Source organism: Toxotes jaculatrix, chromosome 17 (genome assembly GCF_017976425.1).
Source record: "Toxotes jaculatrix isolate fToxJac2 chromosome 17, fToxJac2.pri, whole genome shotgun sequence".
NCBI classification, from domain to species: domain Eukaryota; kingdom Metazoa; phylum Chordata; class Actinopteri; family Toxotidae; genus Toxotes; species Toxotes jaculatrix.
In genome coordinates this window covers 21,176,091-21,194,634 of record NC_054410.1, presented here as the reverse complement: position 1 = coordinate 21,194,634, position 18,544 = coordinate 21,176,091, and the positions used below count along the sequence as shown (strand labels likewise).

At 41.0% G+C, this 18,544-nt stretch overlaps 1 protein-coding gene across 1 annotated transcript in view; it reads right to left on the bottom strand.

Moving 5' to 3' along the window:
* The window catches only part of adck1 (aarF domain containing kinase 1), a 58,063-nt gene that overhangs the window by 17,586 nt on the left and 21,933 nt on the right, over positions 1–18,544 (bottom strand). The window contains exons 5-8 of the mRNA XM_041060566.1: positions 9,362–9,523; positions 7,590–7,748; positions 5,562–5,678; positions 59–208 (exon numbers count right to left, since the gene is read on the bottom strand). Of these exons, the coding sequence (XP_040916500.1) occupies positions 59–208; positions 5,562–5,678; positions 7,590–7,748; positions 9,362–9,523 (588 nt within the window). The remainder of the gene's footprint in view (positions 1–58; positions 209–5,561; positions 5,679–7,589; positions 7,749–9,361; positions 9,524–18,544) is intronic.

Here is an 18,544-nt window from a genome sequence, read left to right as displayed (position 1 = left end):
TGCAATATTAGAACAAATGGTATTTTCTTTATGTCTGAGCAGCCTGGAGATTTCCCACCTGATAGAGGCCGTGATCAAGCAGGACGATCTCGGTCTTCTTGCTCTGGGGACACTTTCGGACCAGCACGTTGCCTGGGTGCGGGTCACAGTGAACAAAACCGTGGACGAAGATCATTTCGCTGTACATCTTCCCCAGGTTCTCTGAGACCTGTTGGTAACACAGTGGAAAAGTGAGCGGTTAAGGCCAAATAGATTTCACAGAAACTATGAAATGAAGACGACACACAGCCTAAAAACATAAATACATTACCACACGTTTAGAACGGCTGCTCTAATTCCCATGGCCTCACCTTTACTAAGTGATTGGTTTATCACTGTTACCAACAAGCTCTTATGATGATTTGAACTGGCACATGGGAGAATCAGAAAGAGGGGCTTTGCTTTACTTTGAATATTGCTATCACCTATTCTGTCATATCAATTCATTTTTAGGTTCAGTGTTACATTCTCTTAGGTTGGGCTATGATGGCTGCTATTCTGTACTTTAATTCTTGATATTCTATCAGAGAGCCAAAGCTGACTCCCCAAACCCAGGAGACACTGTCCCTGACCTCGACCCTGACCACCACGAGTATATGAATCAAAAATCAAAAGAAAAATTCATTTAAAAAAAACAAATAAAAAATAATACAATTACCACAACAGAACCAAAATTTAAAAAAACAAAAACAAAACAACAACAAAAAAAACAGGATAATTAAATCTGATCACTCTGATCTAAATCCCTATTCTCTGATAACTTCACATTGATTTATGGCTGCAACAAGAAGAATATGTTTGTATGTATGAATATGTCTCAATGAATCAATACCGTCCTCTCATAATAATTCTCACATTCCTTGAAGCACAGGCTGAGTAGGAGGAGTCTAAGCGATTTTCCACTCCAGCTTCTTAATCAGCCTTAGACCTACTTCTAACACACTGGAAAGACTTACTCTTAGTCTTTGACACCAAAGCTGGAAAACATAAAAACCAGTTCTAGTAGTTACAGTGTACTGGGCACCTGCTCCTTACTCACAGTTTTTATCTGAATTCTCAGATTTTTTATCTGTCACTTTTTGTTGGACGGCCTCACAAACATCATTTATTTCACCTCTAATTCAAATGTGCTGTTATCAAAACCATTTTTGCAAAGGTTGAGATTTACATGTTAAGATATTTAGTATAATGTAGTTTGTTATGAAGTAACATTTACAATAATACAGAGCAAAGGAGTATTTCACTGGTTCCACATAATGAAGCTGAGCTTATTCACTGATGTGTTTGCACTGACATTACTGAAGCAGCAGGACCGGTCTGGACTGGACTGCTTCAGTGTTGACGGTGGACACTGTCTAACACTGAAGCACTGAGTATTTTTAATGATACAGACCCAACCCCCCCCGACTCTGCAGAGTCTACTGAGAATCAAAAATGAGTCACAAAAGCAAAATGGCAGCTCCCCTTCTAGTGATATTTTGGCTTCTCGTTTGCATAGCGGAAGTGGTGGTGCGTGGTCCATCTTTGTATACAATCTATCACACACACACACACACACACACACACACACACACACACACACACACACACACACACACACACACACACACACACACACACACACACACACACACATCTATTTAGAAACAGGGCAGAAAGCCAACGAATTATCTCAGAGAGGAATGGGCAGACACTAATGACCATTAATTAGAGCTCATCAGATTGTCACTGGAGAGAAAGTGAAGTAGACACACACACACACACACACACACACACACACACACAGACGATCATGACTTTAATGCTGGATTGCAAACAGAGGAATGAGTGAGACGCAGCACCACTATCTTTCCCATTTAGCCTGCAGTATCCTGTTTTTGTCTGCTTCACAAAATGTCTGAGTTGTTCCAAAGCTCTCTTTTCTTTACAGCTGGGTGTGAAAACATTGTTTTAGCACACTTTTTTTTTTTTTTTTTTTTTGTAACTGAAATACTAAGCTGCATTAATGCTGGCCAAACAAACTGGGACTTTGTCTAGTTGGATACCAATGTTGAGTTTACACTGCTACTTACTGCCTCCAGGAAACAGCTGTGTTAGTCTGACACTAACAAAAACCTCCAACTTCTCCCTCCTACTCACCTTTTATTTTAAGTAACTGACAGCCAAATTAATGAAGGCATTACAATTTTAAATAGTGTTACAAACTCACTTAAGTGCTGTGTGACAAGGTTTAGCTTGCTTTAAGCAGCGCAGGTGGTGACTGACAGAATCAAGTTTTCCCCCCTTGGGGCTTACTGTAGCTGTACGCACTCCACGCTGAGACTCTTTAGTCCGACAGTCTTGTCTGTTTGGCTGCTGCTGCTGCTGCTGATATCAGCTCTACTGTGTCCTGATGTGTACCACACTTTGGTGAAGTCACACAACATTTCGTGCCTGTTAATGTTGTTTATTTGAAGTAAAAATACACACAATTATCACAGTAAGTTAAGTAAAAGCAGTTACTGATTTCATAATGTATCCTCCATACTGGTGTATTCATGTTGCACAGGACATCCAGCACTGCTCTGCACTTGTCCGTAGACATGGCAGATTACACTGAAATGAGAACACTGTAATTCTGCTGTTTACCTGGCAACTGCTGTGACTGAGGACAAAATGATTGGTGATGTGAATTAAATTTGATGAAAACATATTAACTAAAGAAAAGTTAATGGTGAATATTTGAGTGATTTCTGAGAACATTATGCTGAGCTAACTAACAGCACAAAAAGAGCACAGAAAGGCCAGTACTGAGCTGCAGCTGAGAAAGATCCCGTTACACATTTTCATTATTAACCTGATTATGTCACTGATATATGTGATTTATAAAAATTTTTTAGATCAGCACAAATCCTTTCAGGTGCAAAATAAACATATTAATAAATACACATTATAATATTCTTTATATACTGAATTCTACTCACAGTGGGTTTGAACAGACCTTTTCAGAAACTCTCAGGATCTGCCAAATGGCCTTCTCACCTCCCATAATAAACGTGTCAGAATTAACACTGGCCTGACAAGAAACCACCTTTCTCAAACCCAGAGAGGCCAATTGTTTTGACATGATCGAATTAACGAGCGAGACATGAAACCACTTTACTACCTTTTAGGTTCATCCTCATCACTTTCCATCTCAGGAAAATGACCAGACAAGGTAACAACGGTCATGGAACGGAGACAAACTGAAGTCTGTGCTAAGTGTTGCCTTTATCACGCAGCACATGCCCGCAAGTGCCCCGAGGCCTTGATCCATTTGTCTAGAGTCCAAAAAACCCCATAATCACTGCTGTAGTTGACTTCATGCCTCGCCTGGTGTCAGAGCTCTGATGCGCTGTCTCCATTATCAGTGGAGGGAGACGTGTATCCAGACTCAGAGCTTTGGGAAGCCAGCTTTCAAAGAAGCCACATGCATCCTGACCCTCATCCTTCTCTGCCAGTCTGAGGTTATTTCTATAACTGCAACACTTCACTTTAACCACTCTGATCTGTAATATTTCAACATATGACTCCGGTGATTTTGCAGTTTTGAGAAGATTGATTTTTTTTTTTTTTTTCCTCTGCACCTACGACACATTCCACAGCTTCAGCAGCTGACAACACAACAATCTACATGACAACTCACAGTCCACACCAGTGAAACTGCTGAGATCATATTATGGCATGACATGTCTGTCAAACAGATGCTGGTATATGGACAACCTCATTAGCATGTTGATTTTAATTTGCAGTTCACAAAACTGTGATTTTGCAGCATTAAAGGTCACTAAGGCTAACATCATAGATATACCAACAGCCAGCTGACTAAAGCTGAAACACCAGTAGCAATGATTTCCTTTATAAAATCCATTCAGTGCTGCAGTCATATGCTAAATCTTATTAATATGAGGGACGGTGCAATGCATGTATCTGTGTGAGTCTGTGTGTGTGTGTGATATTCGAGTAAGCTGCCAACCCCATTGAGGAGTGACATCCAAAAACTATGTTCCTGTTGTGCTGTTGGGCTGTGGAACAGAACGACAACACGACAACACGTCTTCTGAAGACTGTAACATAAAATCTAATTAAGCAAAACACCTTCAAAGAGAACTGGCAGTAAATCCATCAGTGAATTTCAGATTTCGTGACCACAGGTGTAGTTAAAATGCTGACTCCTGCCACGGCCTTCATCTGTCGTTACCCCTCTCACTGGACTATTTCCCTTTCCAGACCATGATTCTGGATCGGAGGCCTTGTCCAGAATAATGGATTCCTTATCTCACCCCTTTGAAATCAAACCTTTCATCATACCAGTTCTCACACGTATAAGATGCTCTGACAATAACTCTAAACGAATGGTTAATCACAAGGATCAGTTCAGTTATCTCCAGCCAATCACAGTGCCCCCCCCCCCCCCCCCCCCCGCCGAGTCTCAGCCATGCCTGTTCACGTAGTGCTCAAAGATCTTTAGCAAATAAAACCTTTATTTTAAATGATTTTATTACAACCTACAAATTTGGATTTTCTATTTCTAACAAAGACCTGGCTTAGATCCAGTGACATCAGTGCTTTCACTGAGCTCCGTCCCCTCGGCTATTTGTTTTTTTTTTTAATTCCCTCAGACTCACTGGTTGTGGAGGAGGCCGAGCTGTGGCTCTTAAAAAGCATTTGAGCTGCAGCCTTATCTCAGTGGAGAAACCTCCTGGCTTTGAAGTGCTTTTTGTTCACAGTCAGCCGTGATACCCCCGTCTGCTGTGTTGTTATTTATCGTCCCTGTAAACCTAACAGTAGCTTCTCATCTGATTTTTCTGCTTTTATTTCATCTGTTGTTCTCAGCGATGACAAAATCTGACTGGGAAGTTCAAATGTGTGGATTTTTAAACGTGTTGGATTAAAATGATTAAAATCCTCCGACAGGATTAACGCTGTAAACCTAAATAAGACGCAAATAATTCAATCATCAGAGCCAATCCTCAATAAATCAATCACTTCATCTTATATGACGTGATACTATGTCATAGCTTCTCCAAATCTGCTCTGCCTCCACACACACACACACACACACACACACACACACACACACACACACACACACACACACACACACACACACACACACACACACACACACACACACACTTGTTTATTCAAGGGCCCTGTGCTGTGAGTGCACTGGGTCATGAAACAGGAAGGGGATGAAACGGTTGAGATTACGTGTGTAAATTTATTTTCTAATCCAAATCTTCCATTTTATGCGTTGGGCTCTGAACACAGCCAAAACACCAGTGACCTATACTCAGATCTGTGCCTGAACGCATCCTTCTGAAGTTACTGCTCTGCTAACATACAGCTGTGTAGACACAGTGTGTGTATGTGTGTGTGTGTGTGTGTGTGTGTGTGTGTGTGTGATAAGACCTGGATCATCAGTCAATAAGCTATTAGTTTCTGTAACCCACGCACATACACACAGCCTTTCAGACAGCAGGCAGAGCAGCAGGCAGTACCTCATTGACATTGATGCCATGTCTCTTCATGTATTCTCTGTCGTTGACCTGCCCCCCCTCAGCAAACTCCATGGTCAGGATCCTCTTTGTGGACAGATCCCAGTGAATCATGGGAACCTGCAGAGAGAAAGGACAGAGGAGGGGAAGAAGTGACCAATATTGAGCTGGTTTTTTTTTTGTTCACTTATGACATTTTTGGCTGACAGTGTGTGGGTGTCCACCACTTTTTCACTAGATTTCATTCTCCTGTGCAGCTGTCATACAGGTCTGCATTCGATTACAGGTTTGGCTTCTGATAACTGCTTCTATTTTGGATGCAGTTCTGCTAAAACAACAGCACTGATTAAGCTCATGATCTAACCTCTATCAAACCTTTCACCTTTTCCCCTTTTTTTATAGCAAAGTGTACAGCACAGAACATTAAGACACCCGCTGTACTAAATAACAAATATGCAGTTTATTCTGAAAAACCTTACTATTAGAACATATTCAGTATATAAAGTGGTTGAAGTACCTGGTAAGGTTGTGTTTAATGTAAAAGAAACACTCACACACAACTGCCACTGGCTCCATGATAACACACTGACTGATCACCAGTCACCCAGAGCAGTCAGATCACCTGGCAGTGGATTCTTACTATGAGTAAAGACGCAGACATAATGAAGGTGCTTTGAATCAGTGAGTGTGCAGCCTGTGGAGGAGCCTGTCAGATAACCTGAGTCTTCCCCCTCATCTCACCTCTGTTAAAGAGGTGTTAAACTGTTCACACAGTCCTCCTCTCTCTGGGACTCTGATTAGGTTTTATCCAAGACTCTCAGATTATGTAAGTGTATGTGTGTGTGTGTGTGAGTGAGTGTGAGTGTGATAGCATCGACAATGTCATGCATTTAAAGTTTTCTTTCTTTATATAACAAAGACTTTTCCAAATTTCCCTCTGTAATTTGGTTGCCTTTTATGACTGCACTGTTGTTCACAGTGTCTACGTCAGTAGGACATACAATCACCGCCATGACACTCGGGTCACTCGGCTTTTTGAGGCTTAGTACTTCACATATTAAGAACATCTCCATTAATGAGAGCACCTTTAAATATTGGCTAAAGACAGCTGATCTGATTTCTACAAGAAGCTGGAATTCTGCAGAAAACGTTCCCAGTGTTTATCACACAATGAATCAGGTAGAAGATTTATCCAGTTAGCTCATGACTTAATACACTAGCACATCTTTTTAGAGAAACTTACTCAATATAATGCTAATTTATCAAAGTGTAGAAAGGGACAAGCCAATCTAAGGTCACTGAATCTTAAAAAAGATGGTTAAAAAGGGCAGAGTAGGAGTCAGTCAAAAATTCAACTATTATTATTATTATTTTCTTTTTAGACGCCACTCAAGCTAACTGGAATTTTACTGGCTGTATTGGTAGACAGAAACTGTCTTTCATTCTGTCAAGCTGCGCGTCTCTATCACTTACCAACTTATAGAATTGAAATAATGCAAAATAAAAAGACTCAAATGACAGAATAGGAGACAAAACTTCAGTTCCCTGGATTTGAATATGGAACAAAGAAAGGGAAAAAGAAGTCTAATTCACAGTCACCAGAGCTAATAAAATTCTCAAACAGACGTATTAAGAAAAAGCACAAAAGGAAATTAAATGATAATGGACATAAAGTCCAACTCTGTCTAGTTAAGGAAATATGATTTGCGGCGTTCTGCTAACCCTGCTCTGTCAGACTTCAGGAGCAGCCGACAGGCAGCACAGAGGAAGCTGTCACACACACACACACACACACTCAAAGTCTGACCTCTATTAACTGCTTTGAGTACAATTTTAAAATACTTGGGCCTTAAATTAAAACAGACTGTTTCAGAATATTACAAGCTGTTTACTGGTATGTGTGCACACATGGGACCAACAGGGTCAAAAATAAAAGCCCACTGTGAACTCCACAGGCTTTTTTGTTATAAAAGGAAGCCTAGCTGCAAAAAAAAACTCATCACATGTTAAAATGTGCATTTATGTGTGTACCTTGAGAAACGGGTAGTGGGCCAGCATGCTGGCCACCCTCTCTGCATTGTGTCCCTCATTAAGGAAGTCCAGCTCCAGCGGCATGTTCTTCTTGGCTTCTTCCACCAACCACATGAAGGCAAAGTCTGGGAAGAGCCAATGGACCGCCCTCACCAATACCTTTCATTTACAAAATATTAAAAATCAGCCTCAGTGCCGAAATAAAATAAAACAAGCATGTACATATACACTCAGCAAGCACTTTGTTAGAAACATCATACAAATATTGGGTAGTTCTTCCTTTTGATCTCAGTTCTTTGTGATGTTGATTCTACAGGATGTTGGAAACACTGAGGTTCTGCTCCATGTTGACATGACTGCATCACCCAAAGGTGTTCTACTGGATCCAGGTCTGGAGACTGGGGAGGCCTCTGAAGTTCACTGAACTCACTGTCATGTTCATGAAACCAGTTTGAGACAGCATTTGCTTTGTGACATGGAGCATTATCTTGCTGGAAGTAGAAAACATGTCTGACACCATCACACCACCATCACACCACCACCACCACCAGCCTGGACTGTTGACACAAGGCAGGTTGGGTCCATGGATTCATGCTGTTGATGTGAACATTCACTGAAGCTCCTGACCTGAATCTGCAGGATTTTATACATTGCACTGCTGCTGAATAAGCATGTGTAGAGGTGTTTCTAATGAAATCCTCTGTGAGTGAACAGTGAATGTATATTAGGACAAAGCCAGCACCCCCACTGTAAATGATGATGGACAAAATCCACAGTCCACAGATCAGGCTGCTCTTAGATAAACTTTGGAACATGTTGTTGCTCAGAATGAGGACTGTGGATTTTGTTTCCTATCAGGATCACTCGATGAATGTGAGCATGATATAAGGAATAATTACAGTGAATAAAAACTGTCTCATTGTAAATATGGGCCTGTGAAGATTGTTTTAAGACAAACTTCAAAAAATGTGACCCTTTAAGGTTAATTGCACTTCTGCGACAGACTCACCTGCATGAAAGTCAGACATGTTAAATGACCATCTACCAGCCCCACATTTTGCCTTGGTGCATAGAGGACACACAACTTCCTGTGCTGGCACTGAACCGTGGCAACGTAATTGATGAGATGAGGAATCATCTAATGTGGATGTGGGTGGGGAACTCTACTATAAAAAAAAGTCAGGCTATCTCAGTTCAGACCGTTCTTTTTTGTCTTCAGAGTCTTGTGAGTCCTCCAACTTTAGGGAGGATGGAATGAGAATATAGAAATTTACCTGATGCCTCCTGACTTTCAATTTTTTTTCTGTTTTACACTCACAGCTACAGTAAATTCATACCGAGTTCTGAACAACGCCAAAACACAGATGACCTACACTTGGTATGGTCCCTGAATGCAGCTTGTATAGAAACAGATGGAGGACCGAAGCTGCAGCTGCTGCTCTGCTAACTTGCTATACTCACACTATGCCTCCTGTGTAGACACAATGTTAACGTGAAGTATGTTTCATGTACTTAAAATGGTTCTAGTAATGTGAAGTAATATTTTAGGTTTCAACACCTGAATCCACTAAAATGTCTATACTTCTTTTTCATGTCTTCACTTTTCTTTTTCTCCTTTTGCCAGTTGCGTGTTCGGCTGTTTACAGTAGAGACACTAACGTGTCACTGATGCATATTCGAGGTCAGGATGTCACAAGTCAGCGTCTCAGACCTCTGAGCCACAGAAACACTCCTTCACTCACTTCAAAGCAGTTTAACAGACACATACTCACCTCCATCACCACTATGTCCTTGGAGCTTTGTCTCTGGACTTTGGGGTGTTGGACCTTGACAGCCACTGTCCTCCCATCACGAAGCACTGCCTTGTGGACCTGGGCTAAAGAGGCTGTACCCTGAGGCTTCTCCTCAAAGGAGACAAATAATTCTGACAGCTGCTGGAGAGAGATAGGGATAGAGAGGGAAAGAGTGGGAGAGAGCAGAGGATAAATGAGGTAGAGATAATGATAAAGAAGATGGGAGGGAAAGGGAAGATGGGAGTAGGAGAGGAATGTGATCATCAACCTGATCATCTTTATTTACAAGTTATAATCGGATAAATTACAACTGAAGGAGGCTGAACACATTACATGCGGAGAGGTGTACATGTAGGTACATAGCGAATGTGATTCATTCTCTACATTTTTGCTTTGGCAGTGTATGGATTTGTGATGTCATGGTAAAAACACAACAGATCCACTGAAACAAGGTGGAGCAACTGCTCTGCAATGATGGAATCATGATGGTTGGTATTAGGCTGGTGTTCAGGTACTGGTGGTATTACAGTCGGCCAAGGATGTGTGTGTGACCAGATACCAGAGAGGTAGGGGACTGAAATAGAGGGTCACTACCAGATGATGATGGATGGAGAGATGAATTTTAACTGACACTGCCGTGAATTCTCAGATAGAGGCTGTATTTACCTCAACTGCAGAGAAAAACAGCTGTTTATCTGAAACCGGCTTATATTCAAGTGAGAGAGAGACTTTCCGTTTTTTATTCCACCATATGCTTAATGATCTTTTAGTAAGAAACCTCCATGAGTGCTGTTCTGATACTTTTCTTCCATGTTTACCTGTGGTCTGAATAATTTCACTGATTCCATCATTTCAAGTAGAGTCTCTGCAAGGAGCTGAAAGGCTTTTAATGTGAAAGGAAGTGGTTCACTGACTGTAGCTTAACAGCAAAAAATTAAAAAAAAACTGGAACCATGGAAAATATTGGAAATAAGCAGTAAATGAAAACAGTATTTCTGTTGTCAGCTAACTGGTGAGTAACATCAAGCTGTAAGGAGTCATGGTTTTGATTTTCCCAATACAGTCGTGTATGGTGTCTCACCACCTGTGTATTAATCAGTAGACAGCCAAGTTTTATACATTCATCTCACTATTTTACTCCAACTATTTTATTAAAGCAGAGATGTTATGTATAAGATTTTTAATTTTAAACGTGGGGCCTTTGTTTTTATTAAGAAAGAGCCTTCAGTAAATTCAGTACATTGGTTTTTCCTTCTTGTATTATTTTATACTTTACTGGAGCGTTGTCTATTCATCCTGGTGAACTGTGCAGAGCCAAAAATCAATGACAATATGCTTTAAAACAGACAACAGAAGGCAGGGAGCATTTCACAGGAGAGGAAGAAACATTCTCACTTGGTAAAGATGTGATTCATCTGCAAACACTGTGTGCACCTGCTTTGTTTTTAGAACTTTTACTTTTTTTTAACACCATTTTCTTCTGTTAAGAACAAAGAGCCAGTTTCTGTGTTTTACAGGTTTAATTTCACCAGGCTACAGAAACAGATGTAAATCAGGTCACAGTTAATATATAACAAAAAAGAAGCAGTTCTTTGAAACTCCTGACTCTTAGAAGAAGAGTCAGACACCGTACTGCAGCTGCAGATGATGAGAAAACTGTTAGTCAGATCTACTCTATACACTAACTTCTGTTTATGTGCTTATAAAATGAAGTGTGTTTTTACTTGGGAATAATGTTTGGAATGCAGATGCAATTATTCCCATAAATTATAAAATAACTTAAGTTAATTTTTCAAGGAATTAAAAAACATTACTTCATGAATAAACCTGAGAATGAAACACGCTACATTTAGCAAAGCTGTTTCCATTAAAATGCTTTACTTTGGCCAAATTTTGAGGGAAGCTCATCTCCATCTCATCTCTAATTCATAGCAGCTCTTTAAAAAAAAAAAAAAGGGGACACAGCTTTTACAACTTCGTTGTTTAGCCCATTAAGTTACTAGAATCACCTCATTAAAGCAGAGTAGAGCAGCGGCTCCTGCACTTTTTAACTGTGGAAATGTTTTTAACAGCATTTCTTCCTGCTTACATGCTTCCCTACGGCGCCCATGAGCGACTGCCATCATAAGGACGTCCACCTGCTCCTGCGCTACAAGCAGAAACCTCAAAACTAGTCGCACTGAGGATCTACCGAGTAAGGTGCTGCCACAAAACATGCTCTGAGTGTCAGGCAGAGATTTTCTTCTACATTTTTTTTCTCCTGGTGTAAAGCCCGACGTATTTCATAACGTCAAAAGGGGAAAACAGTTCTAACTGATGGAGGAAATACCTCCCTTGTAAAGACAGGAAGAAGGAACATATTTTATTCAACAGACAAACACTGATCGTATCAAGAAAATGGCATTTGAACACAGAAAACTTCTAAAGAACTTCTAAGATTTGAAGCATTGGTTAACAACCAAAATGTCTTGTTTTGGTGGATGGAGATTGTTTTCCAGTGTGACCTCTCTGTTGAACGCAATCTTGTTAGGCAGCAGTCAGATTGTAGTAAACCAATTTTGGTGACAGAGGAGGAGGTTAAGGCGGTTTGAAAGATCATTAAGCTGAGAAAAGCAGAGGCTCCCAATGGGATCAAAGGAGCCGCTTTAAAGGAGTGTCAGGATCAATGGAGTCCTGGGTCGAGTCTGTCACTACACACAAGCTAAACGCCACGGAGAACATCGTTTACAGTACCTGAACACCGGTTAAATGGTAACTCTGGCAATACTCTTTATTTTTTCTTAATGTCAACACATCCCATGTGCAGAGCCAAACCCAGACTGAATGTTTTCTAACTAATAACTCAGTGTGTAAGAGGCCTGATGTATCATATTCCTCTGTGCCTTAGAGCTGCATTGTTGTCAAGAAATATTAAAAACACATCAGCGAGCAGCACCGTTACGCTGGCTGACATGCTCCTTCATTAACATGAACACACACAGTGTAGTTTATTTTGACTCAGTCCCACACATACACCGTCCTGCTGCTGGAAATACTCACTAAAGCAACGAATGTGGATTAATCTTCTGCTGAAAATAGTCCCCAGTATATGCACTATTTACTGCTGTTTGAGTCGTTTTATAAAAACTACAATGTACAACTGTTTTTTTTTTTTTTAAAGATCAATTGTTGTGAACTCTTCTATAACACAGCATTAATATGATAATAAGGTGGCTTCATTCTTTCTTTAAAAGAAGGAGCAGAGTGTTAGAGTGAATGCTCCACTGTCTCCTCTCTTATTCCTCTTCAAGGAAACACTGTCGCGATATATAACAATAAAATCTGCTGATGAGCAACATCGTGCTTAGTTCAGGAGGGACAGGAGTAATTACAGAGAGCAGACTGATGAGTTCCCCTTCGTGCTGTAACAGTCATTTCCGTGAACAAAAATATGAACAAACTAAGGAAATGGTAATTTGGAGGCAGCCAAAATAAAAACCATGACAGTACAGATAACTGGGAACAGTGGGAGTCAGAAAAAGACTGCATGTACCAACCACACGGACCATGTGCTGATGTTAAGGAACTTCTTTAATAACATCAGTGGCGGTGGTCACTGTGTACAGTAAGAGGCTAATTAATCATAATCTGAATATACAGAAACAGAGTCAGTATTTGTAAAGATGCTGTTCCAGTGTTGCCTTTTGATACACTCTGCCCCCAACAAATCTCTATCACAGCGCTTAACATTTAGCACCCAGTGTGTCCTTTGAGCAGAGGTAGTCCCTCATTAGCTTCCACTTATCTCTGTGGACACACAGAACGCACACACATTAATTAGTGTGTGGGTCTGAAGGTTAAAGAGACTTCCCAAGAGACCCGGAGTCATTAGAACAGACTTATTGTATGCTCTGGTACCTCCACGCCACCCTGAGGCCGCCCCGCCTCACGGATACAAACCTGTTAACTGAACAAAAAAAAAAAAAAAAAAAAAAAAAAAGGCAGAGTGCAGCTTCTACTTTGGCCCACACATCGATTCATCTTTATGTACTCAAAGTATCTGGTGTTACTCAGAGCACCTGTGATGCTATGCTAGTGCTTTCACCGACACAGGAGATAAATGTGACTCATCATCATTAAATGCCCCGCTCTGAGAAGAGATACCAGGTAAAACAGCAGAGAGGATGCTGAACTGCTGCGCCACGCCAAAAACAATCCTCAAAGGATGACTTGTTCGATTCGTTGTTTTGGACTGTGTAACAATCTGATACGTTCAATTTTTATCACTAAAATTAAAATACAAACTTTCTATCAAGAGAAGAGCGGCTCAAAGGCAGAACTGCTGCCATCACCACCAAGCCTGAGGATGCAAGCAGCTACTGGTACATCAAACCTTTTCCCTCCCAGGCCAAGGCAGAGAGAGCTCACTCACCAGAGACGTCAACGGCAAGATTCGGTGTTCAGCGAAGTCTTATTTACAACATTCCCACACAAGGAATCAAGAATTCAAATGTCTATTTTTTTTTTTTTCAAATCAATAAAACTATTGAATTATACCACCAACAGACCGTGCAGTCCAGCACCACAGTTTGTCTTTACTCAGTTTGTGTCTTTGGATTTATCAAGTATTAAATGGCCATCAAATATTTGCTCCCGGGCAAAAAGACACCAGTTTATGTCTACTTGCATCTTCATTTATAATTCAGGCCTTCTGGGAAAAAACATGCAAATGCAAAGTTAACCTATTTCTGCGACATCTGACGGCAATATTGTCATCATTTCTGCAAATGCTCAAATCAGAAGAAAGCTTTCTATTTTCATAGTCAGAGCCTTTTCTGCAGGTCCAACTAAGAACTGTTACAAACCCTCTAACTAACACAACAAGACTGAAATGGTGAACACCAAAGATGTGTCATTTCACGATAGAGAACACCACAGCCTTGTCCTGTATTGGCTTCAGTCTCCTCTTCATCTGCCACAATATAATATTTAGCATTCTGAGCTTGTGTTGGTTTTGGCTGGGAGAAGGACTGTATATCTTCCTTCACATTCGCACTTCAAACTGTACCGTGGGGGGCAGGGGGGGGATTCCCCTGTTGTTTGTACCTAGTGAAACATAAAAAGAGGCTAATTTGAACACGATGTTGGCCCATCAGGTAGAGGCTGAACATGAGCCCTGCAGAAGATGCCATTAGATCATAAATTATGCAAGCGGCACGGGATCCTGTGTGGGAACAGCTGAGTTATTCATTATGCAAATATGCTAAATGGAATGAAATTGTCTACACCCACCAGCGTCCTCCCACTATGACGACGAGCACCCAGTGGGATCTGACATGCAGAGAGTGCTTTCATGGGTTAAGGAAACGTGTAATTTCTCAGATGGGCCTGCCACTTTAAGCTGCAGCCAGAACCTGAGAAATCCCACTGAAATTCACACATTAACAATTTCAAATGTTTGATTCATTTTTAGATAATATTAAAAAATAAAAAAATAAAAACAGGGTCGGCACTAACAGTCCAACCTCTTCGTCGTGTTTGTGTTGTGTCAACACTTCCTGGCCTGTAGCCTCTGGTCCAAACCTACCAGTCACTGCTTATGTAAATCTCAGCTGTGGAGTTAATAAACGTGGTAATGTATGCGTGTGGGCCCCCCCGCCCCCAGAGGGGGAGACCCGCGGTGACATACGTTCCCTGAAATGAGTTATGGCACAAATAAAGTGGTCCCTGAGGCATCGCAGTTGGATGGCAACACATCGGTGTCTGTGGCAAGGTGGCCATTTTGGATACTGGCGGCCAGCAACGGCCCCAGCTGCATGAAGACACATAAATCATTACCGCAGAGAAGAGAAGGAATGAGAGAGATTACAGAGGAGAGGAAATCAAAGGCTCCACTCTAAAACTCTAACCTCCCTGTCCAACTGTTTTACTGTGAGGCTCAGGGTCTGATGATAAAGGAGAAATTGTGTTTATACACACTGTAAATTCTCAAACTGTTTTAATTTACTTCAGCTGCAGAGGAAACTAGGCCGTCAGCTTAAACAGGCTCCTGATTTCTCCTGTTTAATATCTACAGTATTCCTGATCGTCCTGTGTTTTAGTTTGCTGTTGATGTAAACTCAAAAGTTCCTCCCTCATAATGCCGCAGCTCTGGGTTTCTCTCCTCCTTATTTTTAGGGAGTTAGTGCTTTGGAGATGTAAATTGTGCAGAATGCACCATGTGAGCTTTAGTACAGGTACAGTGATTCCATCCCATTGTGATTCCTACCTTGTTTGTTTGTGTGTTTGTTTTACTTGGCCTTTATTAGCCTGTGTTCAAACTCTATCCTTAAATCCCTGAATCCACCAATCTATGTTCAAGAAGTAGCTAAAAACTTTTCTGGACTTGTTTTAACTTTGTGCCTTCAGTGAATTGTTAGATATTGTGGATTTTTTCTTTGAGTATCTTGAAAGGTGTTTGATAGGTAAAATGTATTATTATTATTTATTATTATAGTACCCTCAGCCTTTATATTAATGAATAGGTTACATTAAATGTTCAATCATTTCTCTTCTCTTTGTATAGTATGCTGCTGTATGCACTGACAACTATAGAAGAGACATGGGCAACATGAATTTTATGATGTGGTCTGCTCATTCATCAGATGCCTCAGATGCCCATCCATAATATGAGTCACACACAATGTAAGAAATGACTCAGTTTGAGTTTGAGAACTTGATCTGAATCATGACTTTTAATGTCCACAGACACCCGTGCCGCTCTGCCCTGACAAGACGCCAAGTACCCACGATGCACTCGTGTTTTCTTTTTGTTGTGCCTCATCACCAACTAAGTGTAACACCCGGCCTGGAAACAGATTCTGTTTGGTAAAACGACATATTGCACATGCTGGCCCTTCCGCATTTTCACGATGGAGGGGAAATGACAGCCAGAACTACGGCACGGCTATCCAAATCCGTGCGCAGTGGGAATGCATATGTCACCACAAATGGTGCTGAAAACAGCACGATGCCACACACACACACACATACACCGCTCTCTCCTCGCTACTCGTCTATGAGAGTATCCAACGGGTACGAGAATGCATACATGTGTTAAAAAAAAGAGGCATGTGTAGTCAGACGGAAACGATGCTGAGGATGCTTCCCTTACTCCAGAGCTGCCTGGCACTGCTCATCAGTGTCACTTCTTCTGCTGCCACTCCAAAAAGGGAGGAGGGCTGATTCATTCCGTTGCCCTCTTTGTTGACAGAGGAGCTATATTACCGTCTTTTTCAGGGATAATGATGTCCCGCCCGGATACAGGAAGACAGGAAGGTGAACGCACACCTCGATTTAAAGAACGGGAACGAGAAGAGAAATATTACCTTGAATATTTGTGCTACCTTTCATTTGTAAGGGTTACATATGAGTGGATCATGCAGTGTGATGATCAGTTTTCTTGTTAACTGTTGGTCCAGTACTTAAACACAGCTGGAACATCAAGTGTTACTAGTTATTGTACACATTAGTGATTATTAGTGATCGGTGGAAGTACATTTTATATATTTTCCCCACACAGAAACATACCACCTCTTTGTCTATGGCTCAGTGAGAGCCATTTGATTTTTCTCCTAACGTATGAAAACGTGTCCTATCAGATACTGAGAATCAGAGGCAGCTGGCACACAGAGCAGCTGAGTGTTCGACAACCAAGACCTCAAAGACTGTGATTACACATTCATAGTGTACAGTGGACTGAATGATATCAGAGAATTACAGTGGCACTGGCACGAAACAGTCAGTAAAACTGATGTTTGTTTGGTTTTTTTTTTTTTTTGGAGAGGCCTGAGCAGAAACTGTAGTGTTTAGCCAGTGTGAATATTTATTAGATACGCAAACTGCTAATACATCAATGTGTAAAAAATAACTGAACCATTAATTAATACAGTTAATCTAATTTTAATCTAATCACTGCAGAAATACACCATGTATCTAGTAAAACGGTGATTTTGCTGAAAAGATAAACAAATATTGACACTGATTAAAAAGAAAAAAAAAAAAAAAATCAAATATTTGCTTAATGAAGACCTTTAGACCAGAATAGTGTGAAAGCCTATCGATCAGTCTGTGATACACCACACTAATTATTGAGCCTCTCTGCTAGAAAGACCTCTGGGGAGTTACTCAAATGTCTCAGGCATGTTTTGCTTACACTGTTTCAAATGAGAACGCGGAGCGACATGGTGAATCGATGGGAAGAGGTACACAAGAAAACCAGTCTAGGATTCGAAGCTAAATTAGTCCCCACAAATCCTGCTTATTTTGGACTGGAGTTCAGAATTAGTGCTGATCATGAGAAAACATTTCGAGGTCATTTTTATGGTATGTCTGTTGCTGTCTGGCCGTATGTTATGCAGAAATACAGATGGACCTACATTTTTGAGCCATCATATAAAAAAAAATATTGCCACAAAACAATATCTCTACATCAAAATCAGTGATTTACAACACTATCGACAACGGCCAGTACACCCAGATAGTGAAGGGGATGGTTTCCTTGGTATAGTCCGCATTGCAAAAACCCATTATGGTTGACACTGTATGTCGTTTCATGGTGTATGTTAGCGTGTCACCCTACCCTTGCTGCATGTCACACATTTTTGTCTAATTTAAACACTTCTGAATTGGCCCAGACTGGGTGAGTGTGTCATGTGGAGAAACATGTTCACCTCCGTTCCTGGATTTGATGTAACATACTCAACTGAGTATACCAAAGCCATTTCTTTAACAACACACTCAAACACAAAGACACACACACACACACACACACACACACAACACTGGGGAGTGTGCCGTAGAGGGAGAAGACCAATGTACTGTATCTGAGAATAACAGAACAATTGCCTTGCCTCCAGCAGGCTCTAAAAGGCTGTCATAACAACTAGTCTGAGAGCCAACTCCACGCTCTGTACTAACAGCAGCATTAACAGCTACATCAGGAGTATGGCTTGGTTATGAAATGAAATGAGGACAGAATGCCAGACATATCCACTGCTGCTTTATTTGTCCTTTTTTTTTTTTATGCTTCCTGCAAAGCGCACATGCAGGGCCAAACACATGCTCTTAACTTCAGAGAGTGAATCAGGCACAGAAACCTGAGCCTGTCCCAAAGCAGACTTCAAATCAAGTCAATCGATTAAG